The sequence below is a fragment of the Syzygium oleosum genome, unplaced genomic scaffold, assembly GCF_021117445.2.
Source record: "Syzygium oleosum isolate NSW1041296 unplaced genomic scaffold, Sole_v2.1 Sole_v2.11, whole genome shotgun sequence".
In the NCBI taxonomy this organism is placed as follows: Eukaryota; Viridiplantae; Streptophyta; class Magnoliopsida; order Myrtales; family Myrtaceae; genus Syzygium; species Syzygium oleosum.
The window spans coordinates 822999-845258 of NW_026607495.1; the positions used below are offsets into that span (position 1 = coordinate 822999).

Consider the following 22260-nt stretch of genomic DNA (forward strand, 5'->3'; position numbering starts at 1 on the left):
TGTATAAGAAGGAGCGCTCCTTCTTAAAAAAGATATATGTAGGGAGCCTTCCCAAAATACTTGATATAGGCGTTATACCTTCCCAAAAACAGATATACATATCAACCATTGCGTCAAAAAATATGCGTTTTATATCCCAAGCTGTCAAAAGACAAAGTCGGAAATGTATATATGGTAAGAACAGTGTATACCTCACCGGATATGACCAAATTTCTCTTGCCACCACCTCGACCGCGTCGCTTCGGTATCTATTTGCAACTCGGCTCTCTCTCTTATCTCTCTCTCACACACACATCAATTGTGCTAGTACATTTGGGGGGAAAATTACCAAAAAAGTCCTAAACCTTTTGCAGTTATGCCAATTCAGTCCTAAACTTTTTTTTTTTTGCCAATTCAGTCCTAAACCTTTCGCAATTAAGCCAATTCAGTCCTTTTGGCAGGCCGGAGCTGACATGGACGCCGGCTGGCGCTGACGTGGACGCCGGCCAATGACGTGGCAATATTTTAATTTTTTTTCGAATTTTTTTTTCCTTTCTCTTTTTTTTTTCCTTTTCCTTCTTCCCCCTGGCCAGTCCGGCCAGGGGGAAGCTCGCCGGCGAGGTCCACTGGGGAGGCTCGCCGTCGCCGGGCAAGGCGAGGCGACCTCGCCCAACCTCGCCACGGCTATGCGACGGCGAGGCGGAGCTCGCCATGGCCGGGCGAGCTCGCCCTCGCCGCCCGGCAGGGCTAGCTCGGCGTCGTCCGGCTTGCCCGGCGGCGAGGGCGAGCTCGCCCGGCCATGGCGAGCTCCGCCTCGTCGGTCCTCGCCAATGCCGACGAGGGTGAGCCTCGCCGTCACACGGCCACGGCGAGGCTCGACCTCGCGGATCTGAGGCGAGGTCGCCCTCGCCGGTCGCTCGCCATGGCCGGGCGAGCTCGACCTCGCCATGGCCGGGCGAGCTCGACCTCGCCATGGCCGGGCGAGCTCGACCTCGACCTCGCCAGATCTGGGCGAGGTCGCCCTCGCTGGCCGCTCGCCATGGCTGGGCGAGCTCCGCCCTTGCCGGCTATCGCCGTCGCATAGCCGTGGTGAGGCTGGGTGAGGTCGCCTCGCCTTGCCCGGCGACGGCGAGCCTCCCCAGAGGACCTCATCGGCGAGCTTCCCCCTGGCCAGTCCTGCCAGGGGGAAGAAGGAAAAGAAAAAAAAAGAGAAAGGAAAAAAAAATCGAAAAAAATATTAAAATATTGTCACGTCACCGGCCGGCGCCGGTCGGCGTCCACGTCAGCGCCGGCTGGCGTCCACGTAAGCTCCGGCCGGCCAAAAGGACTGAATTGACTGAATTGCAAAAGGTTTAGGACTGAATTGACAAAAAAATAAAAGTTTAGGACTGAATTGGCACAACTACAAAAGGTTTATGACTTTTTTGGTAATTTTCCCTACATTTGGGAGATGTTAATGCTAAAGAGGGGCCAAACTTACTCCAAAGTAGAGAAGATCTCAACCCTCCATCACTTTAACCATCCCCTCCCTCCCTCCCTCTCTCTCTCTCTCTCTCTCTCTCTCTCTCTCTCTCTCTCTCTCTCTCTCTCTCTCTCCATCAGATTTTCAGTACCAATGAACAAGTGGCTTGGCCATCTGGAACCCATTCCTCATCTCGGGTTCCTACGTGCCCAATCTCCAACCCCCATCTAGCCAAAAACCGGTTCACCTCGAAAACCAGAAGAACAGAGAGGCGCAAACGACACAGCAGCATCGCTCGCGCGTGGCCCTTCGCATCTCGCCCCAACAAAAGTTCAAATGTCCTCGACTCGACCAAAATGCCTCGTCAGCTTTTCCAACTGCCTTATTCAGTATCGTGTTCTTCGTTCAGGTCGCCACCGCCACGTGTCGGCCCCGCCTTGACCTCTCCATCGCGTATATCTCCCGCACCCCCTCCTCCTCTTGCCCTTTGGACTCCCAACAACACAGTCTCAGAAAAGTTCTCTTGCTCCTTAGCCCGTGAACATATCAGCACAGAGAGAGAGAGAGAGAGAGAGAGAGAGAGGGTTGATTTGACTGTGTGAGGAGAGATGGAACGTGGGTTCCATGGCTACCGCAAGCTCCCCAGCACCACCAGCCCCGGTACGTCACGTAGATTTTCAAAGCGCTTTTGCTGTTTTCGCGGCATTCTTGAGTTGAGATCTTTACACATGCGCAGCGATGCACGTAAGTATCGCTCGCATTTTTTTACCTCTTATGGCGGCACATGTCCGCCTTCCTCTTTTTTTCCCTATTCAGCTTTTTGCTTTTGGCCCTTTACATATCTGCATGCATGGTTCAATAATGCACTATCGTATCTTTATCACGAATGCTCTCTTCCTTTACATGCAAAAGAGGATCGCCTCTGGTTAAGCACAGAGTAGAGAGAAACAGAGAGAGATTGTGAAAGGTTTAGCTTCGAGTGACAGTTCCATCTGCATTTGGCTTTGCTTCAACAGTTCTTAGTCCTTGCAGTTTGATTTTTTGAGGTTTATAGTCAGACTGAAAAAGGGAAAATAGTTGGTGAAATGATGGATGTACGGAGAAATTACAATCTTGGTGGGGGAATAGAACAGTGCAAGTGTCAATTCTGATGCATGCAGTGTGGACCCGAGCACCATCCATCTGTCCCTCCCTCCCTTTTTTTCTGTTTTCTGGAACTGTGAAAAAATTTAAGCCATCACCATCACTTACGTTACGAAACGCTGAAGTTAGCATCTCCAGGTTTTTGAATGTCTGCTTTCGCGAATGCACGGAAAATGAAGCGAGGAAAATGAGGAAAAGATTTCAAACGACAGTGTTGCTGCGATATATATTATGAACCAAACCCCGAATGAATGCTCAATTTATGTAGGAGTTTTACGTCATACGTGCTCTCGCGCTCGCGATTAAAGCTTTGTTTATCCCTTGAGTCGCTAGGCAAGTGTCGTGGTTTTCGTGAGCGGATCACGCAAGCCAGGCTCGTCCAACATGCCTCGGCTCGCTCGATATTTCCTCCGCTGCGAAAGTACCACATGATAGACTTTACTTCTTCGACACTGGCGCTTGTTCCATATGCCGCATAACACAGCGAGGGCATCTAAAATTCTCTACCGATAAGTTCTTAGGGTAGTGTTTTTCCCTCCATGAGCAATGTTTTTCTTGATTCTTGCGGAGGTGTAGTTCGGATTGCAGAACTAGCCAAGGCAAGAACCGTTTCTGCATGCCCTTTTGGCCTTGTGTGTTTGTTGTCGAGAAGGGAAAGAGACTTGCATTTGGAGTTTTGATGTATTACCAGCAAATCGCTATAATGTTTTGCACGTTTATTGCTCGACCAATGCATGGGATCGAGATCTGGTTCAAGTACAGTCAATATCAGTCTGTTGCTGTTGACGTTTCGGGAGTGAAACACGCATGACGTGTTTCTCACGACCGCCTGACGTCACGCCCGTGAAAACATGGACATCGGTTTACTAATCTGTACCGGTAGATTACCTGAGATTGAGAACCTGTTTCTAGACAATTTGTAGTCCGTATCATGTTTATGTCTATCTACATGTCCGAATAGTTTGTATCATGTCAATTAGTTCAGCTAATTAACTCTTCTTTATTTTTTGGGGGGATGGGAAATACTCTCGCATTCTATCTCAGGACCCGAAATTGGCATGGCAGTCGCCGATGGAAACCACACCGCTGCCGCAGCCAGCAACAACCACCATTTGAATGCGGATGAAAACATCGAGTGCACCGTGAGGGAGCAAGACCGCTTCATGCCCATCGCGAACGTGATCAGGATCATGCGCAAGATCCTCCCCCCGCACGCCAAGATCTCGGACGACGCGAAGGAGACAATCCAGGAGTGCGTCTCCGAGTACATCAGCTTCATCACCGGGGAGGCCAACGACCGGTGCCAGCGCGAGCAGCGGAAGACCATCACAGCCGAGGACGTCCTCTGGGCCATGAGCAAGCTCGGCTTCGACGACTACATCGAGCCCCTGACTATCTACCTGCACCGCTACCGCGAGATGGAAGGCGACCGTGGGTCCCTGAGGGGCGAGCCCTTCATGAAGAGGGCGGTCGACTACGGCAACTTGGGCGTTCCCGCTGCTTTCACACGGGGATTCCCAATGGCTGGCCCAGCCGGCCCCCACCCTGCTTACTTTGGAGCTCCGCCAATGGGCGGGTACTTCAAAGATGGGAATACTGGCCATGAGGGCTCTTCAAGTGGGGCTGTTGGAAATGGTGAGGCCCATGGCCAATTTGAATGATGCATCATGTTATCTTGACTGTAGGAGGACAGTAACCCAGCTCTTTTCCTTCTTGTTTTTCTTTTCAATGAAAGAAAGGTAACCTAGCTTGTTAACGATGGAGGTTGGAGTCTATTGGAACTGAGTTTGGACTGCAGATCATGGAAATAAAACAGTAACTTCTTGGCATTTTTTTGACTTCACTTGAAGAACAAGAACAAGAACACTTGTTTTCTTTTCCGGAGTTTAACATCTTATTTCCAAAGCACTTGCGTTTGTTAATTGAGCTTGCTAAGTTAGCAATTACACTGCTTATTTTCATATCAAACCCTTTTTCTTATAACTCATTCCACTCTATGGTCAGATGAAAAGGTGACCATGTCATGTATTCATCAAGGGCATAAATGCAAAAGAAGAAATCCTATTCCAAAAGTAGCATTTGCTGTGATCATCTAGAAAAAGGCATATTAGAAGCCAGCATGCATTTAGAGAACCCACTGATGATAACTAAAGGTTATATCTCCTCAAAGCCTCAAATCAGAAACAGATCCCTTGGATACCGACAGAATACAAAAATGCTAAGCCAGATGATCATCAATGAACTTGTGATGTTGGCCTTCCCAATTCACAATTCGAATGGGATGTAAGGAAAGTAAACAAATATGAGTTACCGCGATCTATAGGTCAGTTAAGAGGAGGAACTTCGACGCACTCCTTGTTACTCTCAGACTGATTGTCCTCTACATTTTCTTCCTCCTCAGCTGCGCCTTGAGATTCAACTGAATCCGCTTCACATCGTTTTCTCTGAGGAATCACATGAAAGAAGGATTCCTTCCAATCCTTCGTCTCCAAGAACTTGAGGATTATCTCCACGACTTGGTTCACAGTAAGGACCTGTAATCAAGAAATAAGACATTCTACTCTTAGACTTGCAACAACAAGTGCTGAAAGGATAAAGCATTGGAATCTTACAGAATTGTCAATGAACAAAATTTCACTAAACTTTAACGTTTGTAAAGACAGAAAACACCCGATCCCCGATTTCAAAAGCACAGTGCGGATGTATAACGACAATTCTATTCCAAAATTTAGATCACACCAGTTCGCAAAAAGAATCATACATCAGGGCCTAAGGCTTAACAAGAAAAGGGAGAGAATCCAGCTAAAACAAGTATGCAGATAATACTAATCTAGGGTCTCTGAACACAGTAGAAGGTAGAAACAATCACCACCTTCTTTGGCACAAAGTCCAGCGACGATTAATTTAAACAGCACAATAGCATTATGAATTGCCACAGTACTTTGCATTCAAATGTAGACTCCTACTCAGATTCATCGTGTGTATTAGCAGAAGCTCCACCATGGAGCAATAACTGAGCTCAATAGACATGCTCTCAGCTCAAAAGTTATCTAACATACCGACCCACGATTCCAAAATACAATTCAGATTAGCAAGAGAAAGGATATTTTGTACCTGAGAGCTCGACATCTTCAAGTAATTCCCAATAGGCAATTTCGCAGTCTGTATCCCCTGCTCCTCTGCTTTCTTCATGGTCAACCCTTTCCACCTGTTGCGATCCACCAACCCACCAATGATGTAAATCCTCTTCTCATCGAGCACATCGAGCACGTTCTCCGAGTCTGCCGTCAGGTACACCAGATTCTCCTTCTGATCCTGCAATGCCTCGACATAAGATCGGTCTTCCTTCTCGACGATCCACTTATCGAATCCCGGTATCCTCCGCAACTGGCTCCCCATTTCTCCGCCGCATCCAGTCAGCCATAAGTGACAGGGACACGTGCATCTCCCGTTCACCGCATAGCAGTACATAATCTGCACGACTCTATCGATGCAATCAATAACAATGCAAAAGCTTTACCAATGAGAAGCTAACAGATCGATATAAATCACAGCCGCGAACCAAACCGAACCGATACAAACAACTTTCTAATTACTCTTCCAATTCATTTCTGGCATTCACCTTCAATTAGACTGACTAGAATCCGAATCTGCTTACAAAATGGACGGGCAAACGCATCACGAAACAGAAGCATCTCATTCACAGCATCACTTCATGTGTCAATTCCATCTTTCAGTTCTATGTGACCTCGTAATCAAGAAATGAAGCCGACCCACCAAATGGGTTCCATTCACTCGACCCACCAAATGGGTTCCATTCACAAGGCAAAAAGATCGGATCTTGGACGAACCCATTCACGAATTTTACCTGCTGGCAGAGGCTGTTGATCTCGTTAGCCGACATGAGGTGCGCGAACTCGAGGTCGATCACGACCTTCTGCCCGCACTCCCGCGCGCCCTCGAGCCGCCGGAGCTTCCGCCCGCGCTCCTCCGACCGCTGCTCCATCCGCTCCCGCCGGAGCTCCCTCCGCGACTCGATCAGCCTCGAGCGCTCCTCCTCGGTCGCGCCGTCGAGGGCCTCCTGCCATTCCGCGCGCCGCCGCTCGGCTTCTCGCTTCTTGTGCTCCTTCAGCTGCGCCTTCTTCTCGGCCTTCTTCGCCTCGAACCGCTGCTGCTTCAGGAGCCTCTTCTGGGCGTTCTTGGAGAGCGGCGGCGGCTGCTGCTGGTGGTGTTCTGGGGCGCTGGGAGGTGGCGCGAGGGTGGTGGGTTGGGCTGGAGGGAGAGCTGCCATTTAGCTTCGTGGTTCGACCGTGGACGAGGAGCTCTTCTTCCGGGTCGGATCGAGGGGGTTTAGGGCTTTGTCGCGAGGACAAAACTGCCCCTCTCTCTCTCTTTCTCTCCCTCAAAAGTGATTCCGTTAATATCGTTAAAAATCTCAAATCGATATATATAACTAACATCCCAATCCAAATTTTACCCTACGTAGATGCGCATATGTATCAACCCACGTGGATTTTCCTCTTACTCTTTATGTCAGATCCGTCTTGCAGTCATCCGTCGCATGGGGCGACACATAGAGGGGATATTAGTTTGAAGTAAATGTGCTGTGAGCTACCAATTTGTGTCACCGGATGTTAGTTTGTGTCTTGGGTACTGGTTTGTGATTTTTAATGGTATTAACCCTCTGAAATTAAAGTTTGAACTAGTGTCCGGAGATTGTCGATGATAAATTTTTTGGGTATGAGATCTTAGTAATTATCCCTTAAATTTTTTTCTCAAATTCCTCTTTCTCTCTCTCACAAACACAAATTGGGGATAATCATAAAAAAAATAGTCTTAAACTTATTGTACGAATGTCAATTCGGTCATAAACATTTTAATTTGGCCAATTTAATCCTACACCTTCTGATAATTTGTCAATGTAATCATTCTAATCAATTTTGGCAAGAAATGGTTGATGTAGGAGCCGGTCATCCTACATGGCGCGTTCGGCGCTAACATGAACAATATTTGTAATTTTTTATAATTTTTCTAAATTTTTTTCTGCTCTTTTCTTTCTTTCTCATTTTACTTTGGGCCAGCAACCCTTGCCGGCACTTGGTGAGGGAGTCCCAACCCTCGCCTGAAGCCCTCGCCTGTGGCTAGCGACCTTTGCGGCCACTGTAGAGCCCGCAAAACCAGTAGAGGCCAATAAGAAAAAAAGAAAAAAGAAGAAGGAAAAAAATAAAAAAAATAAGATAAAAAATATTGAACCTGTCAGCACCGATCATGCCACTCGGTGTTTTCTGGTTAAAATTGGCTGGAAAAAGATACATTGACAAATCGCCAAAAGGTTTAAGACTGAATTGACCAAATTGAAATATTTAACATTGAATTGACATCCGTACAGTAAATTTATGACTTTTTAAATAATTTTCCCCGCAAATTATTGCCTCGATTGAAATTGGAGCTTCTAGTTCCTCAGGAAATGTCTAGATGTTTAAGGATATCAGAAGGGCTCGCAATTCGCATTCACGTGATAAAATTCTTGTTTGCTACCTCTCAAGGGAATGTGCCGGAAATGTTGGATCCCATTTTTTTTTTTTTTTGGTCTGTAATGTTGGATCCTATTGACGGTGGAGCTTCTTGATTATTGCCATTTGGACCTCTCGAGTCTTCTTGACATACTAGAGTATTGCTGAGTTTCACTCTCATAGAGTTATAGACTGATCATATGACCAAATACTGTGCTAAGAAGAACAAAAGGAGAGTAAAAGGCCATCTCTTTATCCTTCTGATGTAATGTAAACAAGCTTTGAATTTGAAGCATGTAGAACAATGCAAAGCTACGCTAGATTGTCATCAACTTTCCCCTCAACTAGTACCTTCCCTTTCTCCTATTTAAAATATGTAAAGGCCACTACTCATCTTAGCTTTAACACTTTGTTTTCTTCCACAATGGAAAAAGGACCCAAATGGTCATGCAAAAACAGGGCATCCGGTGACGTTGATGCCGGGTTCGGTCGGGCACGACGCCAGGGGACAATGGTCGAGCTCCGACCCCCACCACTTGAGGTTCTTGCCCTCGTTCTGCAGGGCGAAGAACAAGAGCACGGCCATGAACGCCGTCCCGGCATCTAGCGCCGCAGACAGGACGTAGTTGTACTTCTGCCACCACCGCTTGTAGTACTTGAATATGAAGTAGTTGAAGATCATCCCCGTGATGAGCCAGCTCGCGATGTTGGTGGGCGTGGCGGGAGGCATCCCGGCGAAACCGTAGGATATGACAGGAATGTTTATCAGCGCGATCCATTTCTTCTCGGGGAAGATCTTGCTCAGCACCCAGATGGGCACGGGCAACACGGCTCCGATGAGGAACAGCCACACCAGGTTCCTGTATAAACCTCCAGGGCCAAAAAGACGTCTCGGGCCTATCAGCCCCCATATGACGGATGCGTCGAAGGTGACTCGGTACTTCGGGCAGGTCCACGGGCTGTCGGGGTGGGTCCCTTCGACGTCGCAGATGTCGTCGATGGTCTCCAGCATCCACCATGCCACCGCGAGGTTGACTAGAGCGGCGACGACGGTCCCCACAAGCTATAATGAACACAATAAAGAAGCAAATACAATTGTGGCACTTTAGTATGCTTCAACAAAACTAATCCGCAGATAAAGAAAATGTTTGGTAATCAGATGCATAGGTTCGAGGTTTGTGTACAGACCTGAGCTACGTACATACAGCGCGGAGGAATTTTCATGTACTGCCCGAGTTTGAGGTCAGACAAGAATGAGAGAGCGTGGACCGTGCTGATCCTCCCGTACATTTTGAAAAGCAAGTTCGCAATCGGTTTTCCCGGTAAAACATATCCTATGATGAACTGCGCTATAATGTCGTATCCGGGTTGCTGCGAAGTAGCCATGAAGAAAGATCAATATAGACGAACCAGTCTTTTGTGTCGACGACGTCATTATAAATCCAAAGATAGAGAATTTAACCTGATTGGTAGTCGCTTGAATGACCCCGATCGGGAGAGTGACGATCCAGGCCAAGCCGATGGCAAAAAGCATCCCCCACCACGGGAGTTGCACGTCTTCTTTCCAAATCAAGGACATCATCAAAGACACAACGGTGCTCCCAACCAATAAAATGAGGAACCACCATTGAGGCACCTGTTTGTAACTTCTCATGAGCTTCGCGTGGATGTCCAATTTTGCGTTCGTCATCGCCGCTCGACTCTGCCTTAGAATGTCTCTGCACAGTTAAAGCAATTAGGAAGAAGACCGTCAGTCAAGTACACTATGTTGTTTTTCAAGAGCTGTGGGAATGGATTCATGTTTCTTCACCTTCCGTGAAAGAGTGCCACATGAGTGAGCGTGGCCGTGAACCTTGCGAATCCCGATCCTATTGAGAGAGCAAACAGAGGGCTCAAATAGAGCTTGCCGTAATCATTGTACGCGGCAACATCGAGATCGAACTGCGATGTCAATATCTTGGTGGTGTCATACTTGTGCCCATTGGACCTGAACAACTGATTGGAGAAGATGGGGAACTTGTGAGCGTCGAAGGTGTTGTACTTCCAGTAACACAGGGGGACGATTATGTATATGAACATGATGAAGCCGACCCCCACGTTCACTATGGAGGACCAGGGTGTCACGAGCGGGCTGCCGTGGTACGCCGAGATACCCGCCCAATCGAACGTGAAGGCCCCGACGCCGAGCCCATGGTAAGCCGATCCGACTTGCTGGGCGGTTATGCTGTGCGGCCAAGCCCAGCACACCCACGAGAAGAACGTCAAGATCGTGAAGAGGTATCCGGGGAGCGCATAATAGGCAAAGCTTGCAGCCATTGCAAATAAAAAGAATCGCATTCGAGTACACCCTTTCGTTCTATGCTCCTTTTCATGAAGTGCTCTGCAACACAGACAGAAAAATTTATCGTTCAGCATCAGAATCATCCTCTTAAAAAACATACAAGGCGTTCACTTCAAGCTTTGTCTTCAAATTCTTTTTGCATCCATCGTCACAGATTCACAAGCAGAAATAAAATAAGAGCAGTTTAGTCCCGCTTGAACATAATTTTACGCTACTATTGGTGATATAATTGGAAACATTGAACAAGGCAGGTCCACCGTCAATGGCAGGTGAACATTAGGAATTTCTCCGGCACGACACCCAGAAAAAGATTGAAGCAGTCCATGACTTTTCAAATCTTATCTATATATATTAAGCACAGACCGAGCAAGACCGCATCGATTTCATTCCTTCGCATCAAGCTAAGCTATAGATTGTCGCTCGCAGATGCCAAATTCGCAATCTTTTGCATCAAGACTCCGTTCTACCAAGAAAAAACCTTTTCCATCATGGTGAAGAATAAAATATAATTGGCATCTTGACTTAGCTAAAAGTGAAAAGCGCGTTTGCAAGATGACGAGCTTGTCTTGGACCATCATTATAAAGGAAAGAGCGCACAACTTTCTCCTGGTTTCACGGGTTTGTTTAAGTGGGAGGCTTCTGTTGATTCGTCTGCATGCAAATCAAGAGCACGACATCTACAGCAAACTGAACAGCAACGAAAAGAGCACAATCCAAAAGTTGTTCTGGGAAAAAGCAGATAAAAAAAGAAGACCTAAAAAGCTCAAAGCATGCAGAGAAAGAGAGAGAGAGAGAGAGACCTGAACAGAGAAACCTGAGCAACATTTGAAGGCCACCACATCTCAACAGGGTCTACCAGGTACTTCCTGAGCATCCCAGCCCAGCCATAACCCAGTATCTGAATTGCAAGAAGAAGAACAAATTAACATTTCAAATAGCTAGGATGTTCATTTACAGCTAAAAAATCGAATTCCTACTAGCCTTCAGCTTGCAAAAAATTTTACAGCTAAAAAAAAAAGGCTTCTTTTTTCTTTTTGCTTCTTTAGCTGTTCATTGAGTTGTTCAATTTCCTCTTACAAAGTGGTTCAGCCATTTCCAAGTGTTTCAGAATCTGACGAAACAAGAGGGTTCATTCAGAAAAGGACCACAAGTTACTGATGGGTCGTGATCACCACACATAGGCAATCAAGAACCTACTTCACAAATAATCAAGACCTTCTAAAAGTCCACAAAAGCTTCAGAACTCAACCTTTCTTCTCTCTGCTGCTAAAATTCTCAGGGATGACACGGTGAAAATAAACTCAAACCCAAAATAGAAAGAAAGAAAGGAAGGAAGGAAGGAAGAAAGGAAAATTTTCACCTTCCTGGCCTCCTCTAGTCTTGTAAAATGGCACGGCACTAACAATTAAGGCAAGCAAGCAAGCAAACGAACAAGGCACGCGAAAAAAGACCAAATTTTTAACAGACCCAGAAAGCGAAAATCACACTCAAAGAAGGGAAAAAGGAAATGATCCAGACCTGGGTAGTGAGAACAATGAGGAAGCCACAGAGAAAGCTCAGGTTCTGCTTGTAGTAAGTCTTCATGACGGTGATCGCCCCAATGGAGTAGGCGTCGCCGCCGCCGGTGCTCACCCCGCAGTTGGCGAAAATGGTGATGATCACGTGCTCCTTGATGTTGAACGGCCCGGGGTTGAGGCTGAACCTGTAGCCCAGGAGCCGGTACTCCCTCGCCGGCAGGGCCCTGGCCATGAACCTGCCGAGGGGCAGGGCGGCGATCTGCATGAGGATGGCGGAGATGATCAGGGGCTGCGTGCGGTAGCTGAAGAAGGTGTTGAGGAAGATGAGGACGACGCAGGAGGCCAGGCCGAGGGACCAGGCGCGGAAGGTCATGACGGGGAGGGTAGGGTCGTCGGTCTCCGGCACCACCAGCGCCACCTCCTCCACGGGGCACCGCTCCTCGGGGAGGCCGTCGGCGCCGTTCTGCTTCTCGGCGTCGGCGGCGGCGGCGGCGGCGGCGTCGTGGTGGTGGTGGTCCTTGTTCGCCATCGAAGGCGGTCACTAGTCAGCCAAGAAGAAGACGAAGACGACAGGAGACTTTGGTCTAGTGAGAAACAGCGAATGTAGTTGACGTTTCGTACATAGGGCGCACTTATTTATACACAAGAGGAGCGACGGGGCGATTTTGTATTTTTAGGAAATGACGATACCGATTCTCCATTAGTGTATATCTCTTTTCGACCTTCCATTAGTTGTCGTTGGCTTTTTACATCTCCCTCCCTCCCTTCGTTGTCCGGGTGATGAAACCGCTGACGTGAGCGCGGGGCGCCGGTCCATTTGGCCGCGATACCCTCGTGAAGGTACACGATGTGAGTGATATAACAACCTCAAGCATGGGGGTTAGTATCGGGGTCCGGTTCAGCTCGGGAACCGGATCGAATCGGACCGAGCCGGCTGATTTTAGGGAGAACCCGTCCAGTTCCTAGTTTTGGTAGACCTAGAATCAGTTGGTTCTCGGTTCCAAGGCTGCAACTGCCGGTCCCAACGGAGAACCAGCTCCTTGGTTGAACTGGCTTTATAGAGAAAAAAAAAAACAAACGTTTTCGCGCATATGGAGAATAAAACCATATTCTTCGACATGAAGAAAATAACAATACAATTACTTAATCAATATGTGGTTTTTGTAGTTAAATGATACAATGTTTATATTTGATTTTAAGGTTAATACCATGAAAACCCCAAACCGATGTACCTGTGTTGTGACAAACTAAATTTTTTATCACCAAAAACCCCCCGACCGGTACGCCTATGACAAATTTACCCTAAACTAACGAAAAATCCTAAACTGGTACATTTATGACAAATTTACTCTCTGTTCAAATGGAATTAATATCACGAAAAATCATAAATTGGTACACCTTAAAACTCCCAAATCGATACACCTGTTAACTGCCAAATGTCATCTAATTTAGAAATTTGACGATAAAATTTAACGAAAATCAACGAAAGGTATATGAACAAAACAAAAATTGGACGGGGGAGTCATGGTCACCAGAAAATCGATCGGGAACCGATCCACTCATCCCGAGAACCGATCGCCCCTACTCAAAGTATCCAATCGTGACTCGATAACGCATTATATGCTCAAAAGTTACCATAATGTAATCGTGACTCGATAACCCTCGACCGGTACGCCTATGACAAATTTACCCTAAACTAATCAAAAATCCTAAATTAGTACATTTATGATAAATTTACTCTTTGTTCAAATGAGATTAATATCACGAAAAATCATAAATTGGTACACCTTAAAACTCCCAAATCGATACACCTGTTAACTGCCAAATGTCATCTAATTTAGAAATTTGACGATAAAATTTAACGAAAATCAACGAAAGGTATATGAACAAAACAAAAATTGGACGGGAGAGTCAAGGTCACCAGAAAATTCAATCGGGATCCGATCCACCTGTCCCGAGAACCGATCGCCCCTACTCAAAGTATCCCATCGTGACTCGACAACGCATTATGTGCTCAAAAGTTACCGTAATGTGATAATTCGGTCAACGAGAACCTAACCGCGGGCGCGTGAGTGGGGGGACGCGACCTCTTTTCCCCGCGCGTGTGACCCTCGCGTGCTGCTCCGCACCCGACACGCTCTCTCGGCCCACCCCCCACGTGATTTCCTGACCACGTGGGACACCCAGTGTCGGATCCCGCGGGCCCCGCCGCCACGTCGGCCCCTGACGGCCCCGTCCGGCCCGCCGACGCCGTTAACTCCGCCGTGCCGTTTCGCCACGTGGGACTCCGAGCCCGTGCCCGGCCCGAGGAGGCGTCGCGCGCGGACGTGGCGAAGTGGGATCCACGTGGCGAAACGACTGTTGGTTTTTCGTGCGGACATAATAAAAAGGAAAGGGCATATGTTTTAATTATGTTCTTATTGCAGAATGACTACTGCATTGGATGTAGGCAAATGGTTGGTCACTCGAGTATCTCGGAATTTAAATTTGGTAGGTGTCAAAAGGTGCGGTTTTGAGCTCTCTAAGTTTTTAGGGTATTCGCGATTCGGTCTCTCGATTTCTACTTTATGCAATCAGGCCCTCGATCGTTCTTGATTCGCGCGATTTGTATCCCGTGTGAGTTTTATTTCATTCATTCGAGTCCCGTGGCGTTTCTTGATACGTGCAATCAAGGCGTTTCGCTCGCCCATTTTGTAACCGACCTTATCAAATTATGGTTTCTTATTTCTTTCTTTCTTCTTTTTTTTTTTTTTTTGGAGTTTGGTTATCGCTAATCTGGCGTCGCTTCAGAGTCGTGTGACATTTTAATCTCGCGTCGTCGTTTGATGTGATGGTTTAGTAAGAGCAATTGACCGGAGGTTCGAATGCATAAAGCGCAAAAGTTAGAGGGCTTGATTGGACAAAATAAGAGTTAAAAAACCAAATTACATTAATCAAGAAAGTCAGAGTATTTCACGAAACCGCATTAAAGTTAGAAAACCCAACTGCGCAAACACTAAAACTTAGAGATCTAATACCGCATTTAACCCTAAATTACCGATCTGCTCATCGCATGCGGTTTGCATTCCTAGCCAGATGATTAAATAATTACATCTACATTTACACATTCATTCATCATTCTAGTTTCACCCTTTTGCAAATTTCAGTCCGTCAATCAAAAAGAGATTAAGCATGGTTGAGCAACCTAAAAAATTGATTACAATGTAATTTGCCGACATGATCTGTCGTAGCCTGAAAAAATCGTAAGTTATGCTCGGACGAGTCTTGCGTCTCTCCTCTGTGACTTGGTCTTTGATAATTCCTATCGGTCGTATGTTACTCGTATAAGCGAGACATTCCAATCTTCAAGAAATTGCTTCCGGTCTTATACCAAGAGAGCGAAATGGATGGGAAAATGAGAGAAAATCAAGATTGCTTGGTTTCTAATGGTAAAGGGCATGGTTACTCGAGCCGTATTAGGGGTGTGCAAAAACCCAGGACCGCCGGGACCGCTGGGCCGGGCCAGGAACTGGTGGTTCCCGAGGGGCCGGTCAGGTTCCGGTTTCAATTTTGGCGGTGGGTATCGATCCGGTTCAGTTCAGTGTGGAACCGCCCCCATGGACCAGGGCCGGTAATATAATAATAATATATTTATTTTTAAAAATTTTAATTAAAAAATCGACCAAAAAAAAATTAAAAAGAAAAAAGAAAACGTAAGCTAGATACTCATAACTCTCTACTCTCTTATCTGCTGACACTCATTTGATGGTAGTGCCACTTGATTTATGGATGATGTGGTTAATAGAAATGATCATAATATAGGAATTGTATGAAAAGTTATGTTCTTTTCTTTTGTTCAGATTGATCCGATGTTGGTCCATAATAATTTTTGTCAGGAAAACTTAGTGGGGAGGATTCCATGGGCCGTGGAAACCGGACCGTCCGGTTCGGCCCGGTCAATGGAACCGACGGGCGGTCTCGGTCCCAAATTGAGGCCAACATGTTATGCGGGTTGGTCCTAGGGTTAGAAGTGGACCGGCCCAACCCGGACCATGCTCACCCCTAAGCCGTATCATGTGTCAATTTGCTCAAGGCAAGAATTTCCAATCTCTCCCGCAACCCGACCCCATCACAAAGCTGTTTTGGGCGCAAGAGGACGAGTGATATGATCGTGATTTCCCAACCAACGGCGAAATAGGGACAGAAATTGTTAGGGTGCTATCTGAACATTGCCTAATTATCCATGACGTTATTTTTCGTTCGATGGATCGACTAAATTTTCAACCTTAATGTCGTCAGATCCTGCTGGTTTGAGCGGTTAAGGATTACTCTCAAGAACAAAATTCTTGGTTGAGTTTTCAGCTACTCGAGTGTCTTGTCGAACCAAAGGTAAGGTTCATATTCGCCGTACTCGGCTCAACAGACTCGTTAGACTAATCGAGCTCTTATTATTTTCTTTAAAAAACCCGACAACTATAAAATTTGACATGAAAATCGGTACAAAATATATTTACATATATATTATATATACGAGGGTAACATTGGAGCTTTTCGTGATCGAGCTTGAACCCAAATTCGATTCTTTCCATAACTCGATCGAGTCGAGTCCCCAGCGGAAACACCGATGCCTCCAATCGAGCGTTCGAGCGTCCGGCGTCGGTCCGAGCCGAGCTCAAGGCTGGCACACCGTCGGATCGGCCCGGGCTGATTACATTTCACCCTGCAAATTTCCTAAATTTAAAAAAAAAAGAAAAATTTGAGAAATAGGAAAAAAAGAAAGAAAATCAGAAATGAGGAGAAGGTGGGATGGGATGGATTCTCGTTTTTCCTTCCCTTCCCCCCCGTGCCCTACTAGATTAGACTTGCGCGGAGCTGGAAGAAAAACAGGGCCTCCCGCCGGTGGACCCGACGAAAAGATTGACGTGGACGATCGGAAGGCCGCGCGCCGCTCGTTTGCGTCTCGTCGTGGGGCGGGAGAGAGAAGATAGTGGGTGGGGCCGCCGTGGTGGAATCGCCTGTAGCCGAGCCTGGGCCCGGCGTTGACCCTCGTCACCTCTCGTGAAAACCAAACCGAACCAAATCGAACCAATCCCAAAAAGCAATCGGGGTCCTTGTCCTTCCTATCGTTTTGGTTCGCGCAAGTCTCCTCCCGTCCTGGCCTTTTGTCCAAAGCGTTTACTATTTGTGGGATTGGAATTCAAGTACGAATGGTTGAATTTGGCTAATGATAAGGAATGCAAAGTCACGATTAATTACACGCATTTGTCGTGTGGTACCCGTTACGTTTTCGTTGAAAAGTACGCGGTCGATCGATGGATATCGAGCATGTTACGTGCAATATATAGATTCCACGACATTTTTCGATTGAACGCAGTCGGGACGGTCAACCTGAAGGTGACGGGTTTTGATTCCGGATAGATTCTTTGACGTTAGATGGTACGAATACTGTTGAAATGTTTGAATATCTAACCACACCTTTATCTAATAACTTGAACTTTTACAGCAGCTGGCAGTGGTCCCATAAAATTTTACGTCTTATCGGAATAAGAGTATTCGAGTTCAAATCTTTCCGGCTTTAAACATTTAAACATTTGGGAATGATACCACAAAATCTTACACACACGACTACATTAGTGTGCAGCGGAATTCGGACTTTTATCAGGCACCTTGGCAATCGTGCTATGATTCAATTGTTGACACATGTACAATCTTTAACCATGGTAACTTTATTTATTCCACGAGTAGATGATAATTGATATTTAATAATTGCTTGTGTAAAAAATTGCTCATGATTTAGTATACAGCCATTGTGGATAAAAAAATGTATACATTTACCATTGCATAACTTACGTGTCGATACTCCTAGATCGAGATATGAACTAAAATATGTGACATGATTTGTATTTAACAGAAAGCTCATTTGATATAACTATGGTTGAAATAGGCCTAATACCCTAAAAGCCTCCAAGCTTTAGCTCTGGTCCCAATTTTACTTTAAACCTTTTTTATATCTCATAAAAACCCCTAACTTTAGATCTAGTTCCAATTTTATCTTAAACTTTTTTTTGTCTCATAAAAAGCGCTCAACTTTAAGTTCGGTCCGTCCTAATTCTTACATAAACTTTTTTTATCTCATAAAAAAACCTCAGCTTTAGGTCCAGTTCTAATTTTACATTAATTTTTTTTGTCTCATAAAAAATCACAAACTTTTACTTGAGTCCTAAATCTGCTTCCATTAACCCTCACTCCAAAACCACCCTTAGTGATCTTACATGGCATTTCCATGTCATCGCTATAGTTTTTCCCCAAATTTCAAATTCAAAAAGATGTCTTTTGGAGATGAATTTCAATATCAACCCAAACAAGGTCTTCTTGGATTGAAATTTGGGTAAAAACTAGAGCAATTAGGGTTGGCTTTCTTCAATTGCTTTTACTCTTAAGAGAGCATTTCTTTTATCTCACTTGGGGTTCTTCGATTTTGCGCTTGATCTTCAATCTCTCATGCTCAAGAATGTTCCAACTCTTGCAATCGAGGAGCTCGCGTTTGGGACACTCAACTTGGGACGCTCGAATAGCTAGTGCTTGGGAGTTTTTCATCTCTCGGATGTCAACGAGAAATTTTGGATGGAGTGTTAACGGGAGCAGGTTTGTGACTCAAGTAAAAGTTGATGGTTTTTTATAATACTGAAAAATTTTATGGTGAAATTGGGACTGGACGGTAGAATTGGGACATGACCTAAAGTTGGAAATTTTTCATAGGACAAAAAAAAGAGTTTATGATAGAATTGGGACTAGAATTAAAGATTGGGGTTTTTTAGGGTATTAAGCCGACTGAAATATAATTGTGCTATGCTATAACTGGACAATATATGTAGACCACTCTTAGAAGATGCATTTGGTCTCGGTCACTATACCATACAAATCAAAGCGTCAAATTAAAGCAAGACCTCTAATTTCCAACGGGACTTGCATGCTCAATAAACTCTGACCATGTCGGTATGTATAGATCGAGTCTATGTAAGACCTTTCTCTCCTCCGTAAGTGTAAGAGAAATCGACTTTCGACAGGGCCAACATCAGGATAGTAGCCTAATGAGCAAAGGACAAGGAACCTGTAGTCATGATCATGGGTGTCTTTAAGAACATACAATGTTGCTCCACAATTACATTGATGTATTGTCTCCACCCTACTTACCTGGACGGGGTCGATGGGCGATCAAGATAGTCCATGGCCTTGGTTGACGGCCCCCATTGCACAAATCAAGTGGTACATCGATCCCCTCGGAGGGAAAGGCCTAAGTGGGACAGGAACAGCTCGTGCTTCAATGAAAACGAGCTCTTGATGTTCCATACTTCATCATTAATTATCTCTCTCAATATATCCGAGATTGGACCCAAGCAGGTCTTTAAAAGATTCTATCTCGATTCTCATTCGGATCTCGGGATAATTGGAATGCAAAATAATAAGATTCCCTCTCCTTGGGAAAGACAAAGACACATGGGGAATTGGGGGCGCAAGTCATGTGGGCACCGTTATGTTACAATAAGGAATGCATCCGTGGAGCCCGCCGTTTCTGTAAAACAAACAAACAGGCCGCGGAGGCCCCTGTGAAAGTTTAGGCACCTCTCCTATGGTGAGGTTATCCTGTAACCAGACACTAAGGATCCACGAGAGACTTATAAGTGGTGTAAGTGCATATTGACTACTGAACAAGTTCCAAGTTGGTAAAAATGAAAAGAGAGAGAGAGAGAGAGAGAATGATGATGGAGATCGCTTTCCAGTTCAGACTCTGGGGGGATGAGCGAAAGGTGATCTTTCGAAACCTGGTTGCTTTATGGCGTGTGAATGTTCTTTGGCCAAGGAACATTATAATGGATGGTGTACAGCTTTCCTTGGGAACCATCCATGTCTTATCAAAGTGTATCCCATTTGCCTCGCCACTTTCTCTCCTCTTTTTCTCAGTAGGATCAAGGCATTGTTACTCCAAAAGCATCGCTCGATCGAGTGCTTTTCTCTACCTTTTGGCTAAGACCAATGAAAGAGCATGTGCAAGCCGCAGGCATGTGAAACACATCGGTCGCAAAAAAGTTACTCTAAATAAGATAACGTTTAAACATCATTAAGCATAAGGTAGGGAAAAGTGCCAAAAAAGTCCTAAACCTTTTGCATTAGTGCCAATTTAGTCCTAAACCTTTTTTTGATGCATATTCAGTCCTAAACCTTTTGCATTGATGCCAATTTAGTCCTAAACCTTTTTTTGGTGTCAATTAAGTCCTAAACCTTTTAAATTGATGCCAATTCAGTCCTAAACCTTTTGTTTTTATGCCAATTTAGTCCTTCCGGTCAATTTTGACCGGAATTTGCCGACGTGGACGCCTGCCGGCCGGTCATCGGCGCCGACGTGGCGCTGACGTGGACAACTTTAATAATATTTTAATATTTTTTTTGAATTTTTATTTATTTTTTCCTTTTTTTTTCTTTTTTTTCCACTTTTTTTTTTTTGGTCCCCCCTCCTTCCTCTGGCCGATCGCCGGTCCGGCGACCGGCCAGAGGCCAGAGGTCGACGAGCTCGACCTCGCCGGCCCTGGCGAGTGCTTGAGCCTCGCCGGTGGCGGCGAGGCCCGACCTCACCGGATGCGGAGGTCGAGGTCGCTCGACCCAGGCCTCGCCTCGCTGGCGAGGTCGCCGCTCCTCGCCGGTGCCGCCCGGCGAGGTCGCCGCCCTCGCCGGTGGCCGGCGAGGTCGAGCTCGCCGGCCTCTGGCCTCTGGCCGGTCGCCGGACCGGTGACCGGCTAGAGGAAGGAGGGGGGACCAAAAAAAAAAGTGGAAAAAAAAGAAAAAAAGGAAAAAAAATAAAAATTCAAAAAATATTAAAATATTATTAAAGTTGTCCACGTCGGCAAATTCCGTTCAAAATTGATTGGAAGAACTAAATTGGCACAAAAATAAAAAGGTTTAGGACTAAATTGGCACCAATTTAAAAGGTTTAGGACTTAATTGGCATCAAAAAAAGGTTTAGGACTAAATTGGCAACAATGCAAAAGGTTTAGGATTGAATTGGCACCAAAAAAAGGTTTAGGACTAAATTGGCACTAATGCAAAAGGTTTAAGACTTTTTTGGCACTTTTCCCGCATAAGGTACAATGAAAACATCGACGGATAACACGTGGATAAATTTACAAATGGAGGGTAAGACGTGTGAGAATCATCTAATCGCGACACATTGTGCTAGAAACGAGACTATAGAGCACGCTGTTTGAGTGCATGGTCATGTTTGGAAGCAGGACATGGGTGTTGAATCGTATGTATCTCTGCATATGCGTGAGCATTCATTGGTTTGCTTTAGGGGTGATTGGCTCCCGGGAGTTCAGGTTCCCGCCCAGAAACTGGGAACCGGATCAGAGGAGCTAGTTCCTAGTTTTTGGAACCGGGAACCGGACCGGTGCCCTCTAGAACCGATGGCATATTCATTTTTTTTATCTGTCGTTAATGTTCAAGAAGAAATTGAAAATATTCTTGATAATCAAGGCGTTTCTACAATAAGCAAGTTAAGCGTAACATTGTAGGTTTCATAGAGATTTTTCCAATTTGTAGCGAAATTTGATTGGATTGAACAACAACTTTTGTGTTTTGATTTGTTCTTATCATCTTACTCACGTGCATCAATAAACGTAGTCACTCCAGCCTTGAAGGGCCTTCTTGTATAAAATAGGAGAACAAACTTTACAGATTTCAGAAATAAAAACAATTAAAAAATTTTAAAAAAAATCGGTGCGGTCCAGGTGGTCTAGATGGGCGATTCCACACCTGAAACCAAACCGGTGCCCCCGGGAACCGCCCACTACCCAGCACTGGCCGGTCCGGGTGGTTGCTCTAAACCCCTAGTTTGGTTGTGCTTAGGGGCTGTTCTAGTCGATTACTGCAATCTTCTTGCCCTTTTGCTGCTTCCATTTTCTATCTTATCAATATGGTTAATCATTAGAACACGAAAGCTCAATGAAACCATGAAGACTCATTGACAAAAAAGAAGAAGGTAAGAAAAACAAAATATCGATCAAGATCCTTTCGGAAAAGCAAAATGCTTCAAGCTGCATCATCATGAGCAGGAAGGGCCCCAAGGAAGGGCACTCCAGTCGTTGAGGTACTGATATGTAGAGAAGATCGTATGCACTCAGGATACCCTCGTTCCAAGTCAACTCTCGTCGAAATTATTACTATCACAAACACCCTCCGTATAACCAAGCTTTACACACAAACAGTCCTGAAATAGAAACATCAATTTGCTTATGAGATGAATCCATTTACGTGTTAAAAGACAGAGAATGA

At 45.6% G+C, this 22260-nt stretch overlaps 3 protein-coding genes across 3 annotated transcripts; 1 reads left to right on the forward strand and 2 right to left on the reverse strand.

Moving 5' to 3' along the window:
* Positions 1-1765: 1765 nt before the first annotated feature.
* On the forward strand, positions 1766-4578 carry LOC115691485 (nuclear transcription factor Y subunit B-6). Its single transcript, XM_056315689.1, has 2 exons — positions 1766-2101; positions 3629-4578. The coding sequence occupies exons 1-2, from the start codon at positions 2050-2052 to the stop codon at positions 4243-4245; spliced, it is 669 nt and encodes a 222-aa protein (XP_056171664.1). The 5' UTR covers positions 1766-2049; the 3' UTR covers positions 4246-4578.
* Positions 4579-4722: 144 nt separating this feature from the next.
* LOC115691475 (tRNA (guanine(9)-N1)-methyltransferase) lies at positions 4723-6978 on the reverse strand. Its single transcript, XM_030618108.2, has 3 exons — positions 6453-6978; positions 5699-6058; positions 4723-5118 (listed from the first exon to the last, which is right to left on the reverse strand). Exons 1-3 carry the CDS (start codon positions 6873-6875, stop codon positions 4909-4911), a joined length of 993 nt encoding a protein of 330 aa, XP_030473968.2. The 5' UTR covers positions 6876-6978; the 3' UTR covers positions 4723-4908.
* Positions 6979-8329: 1351 nt separating this feature from the next.
* LOC115691474 (oligopeptide transporter 3-like) lies at positions 8330-12573 on the reverse strand. Its single transcript, XM_030618107.2, has 6 exons — positions 11957-12573; positions 11239-11336; positions 9908-10477; positions 9560-9815; positions 9286-9468; positions 8330-9160 (listed from the first exon to the last, which is right to left on the reverse strand). The coding sequence occupies exons 1-6, from the start codon at positions 12482-12484 to the stop codon at positions 8543-8545; spliced, it is 2253 nt and encodes a 750-aa protein (XP_030473967.2). The 5' UTR covers positions 12485-12573; the 3' UTR covers positions 8330-8542.
* Positions 12574-22260: the final 9687 nt, after the last annotated feature.

Bases quoted from the DNA above. Each gene is read 5' to 3' on its own strand.
- LOC115691485 (XM_056315689.1), top strand. From the start codon at position 2,050: ATGGAACGTGGGTTCCATGGCTACCGCAAGCTCCCCAGCACCACCAGC. The intron at 2,102-3,628 runs GTACGTCACGTA...ATTCTATCTCAG, and splicing joins CCCCAGCACCACCAGCCCCG to GACCCGAAATTGGCATGGCA.
- LOC115691475 (XM_030618108.2), bottom strand. From the start codon at position 6,875: ATGGCAGCTCTCCCTCCAGCCCAACCCACCACCCTCGCGCCACCTCCC. The intron at 6,059-6,452 runs GTAAAATTCGTG...AGAGTCGTGCAG, and splicing joins TCAACAGCCTCTGCCAGCAG to ATTATGTACTGCTATGCGGT. The intron at 5,119-5,698 runs GTACAAAATATC...TCTTGATTACAG, and splicing joins TGAAGATGTCGAGCTCTCAG to GTCCTTACTGTGAACCAAGT.
- LOC115691474 (XM_030618107.2), bottom strand. From the start codon at position 12,484: ATGGCGAACAAGGACCACCACCACCACGACGCCGCCGCCGCCGCCGCC. The intron at 9,816-9,907 runs GTGAAGAAACAT...TTAACTGTGCAG, and splicing joins GTGGCACTCTTTCACGGAAG to AGACATTCTAAGGCAGAGTC. The intron at 9,161-9,285 runs GTCTGTACACAA...TGTTCATTATAG, and splicing joins GCTGTATGTACGTAGCTCAG to CTTGTGGGGACCGTCGTCGC.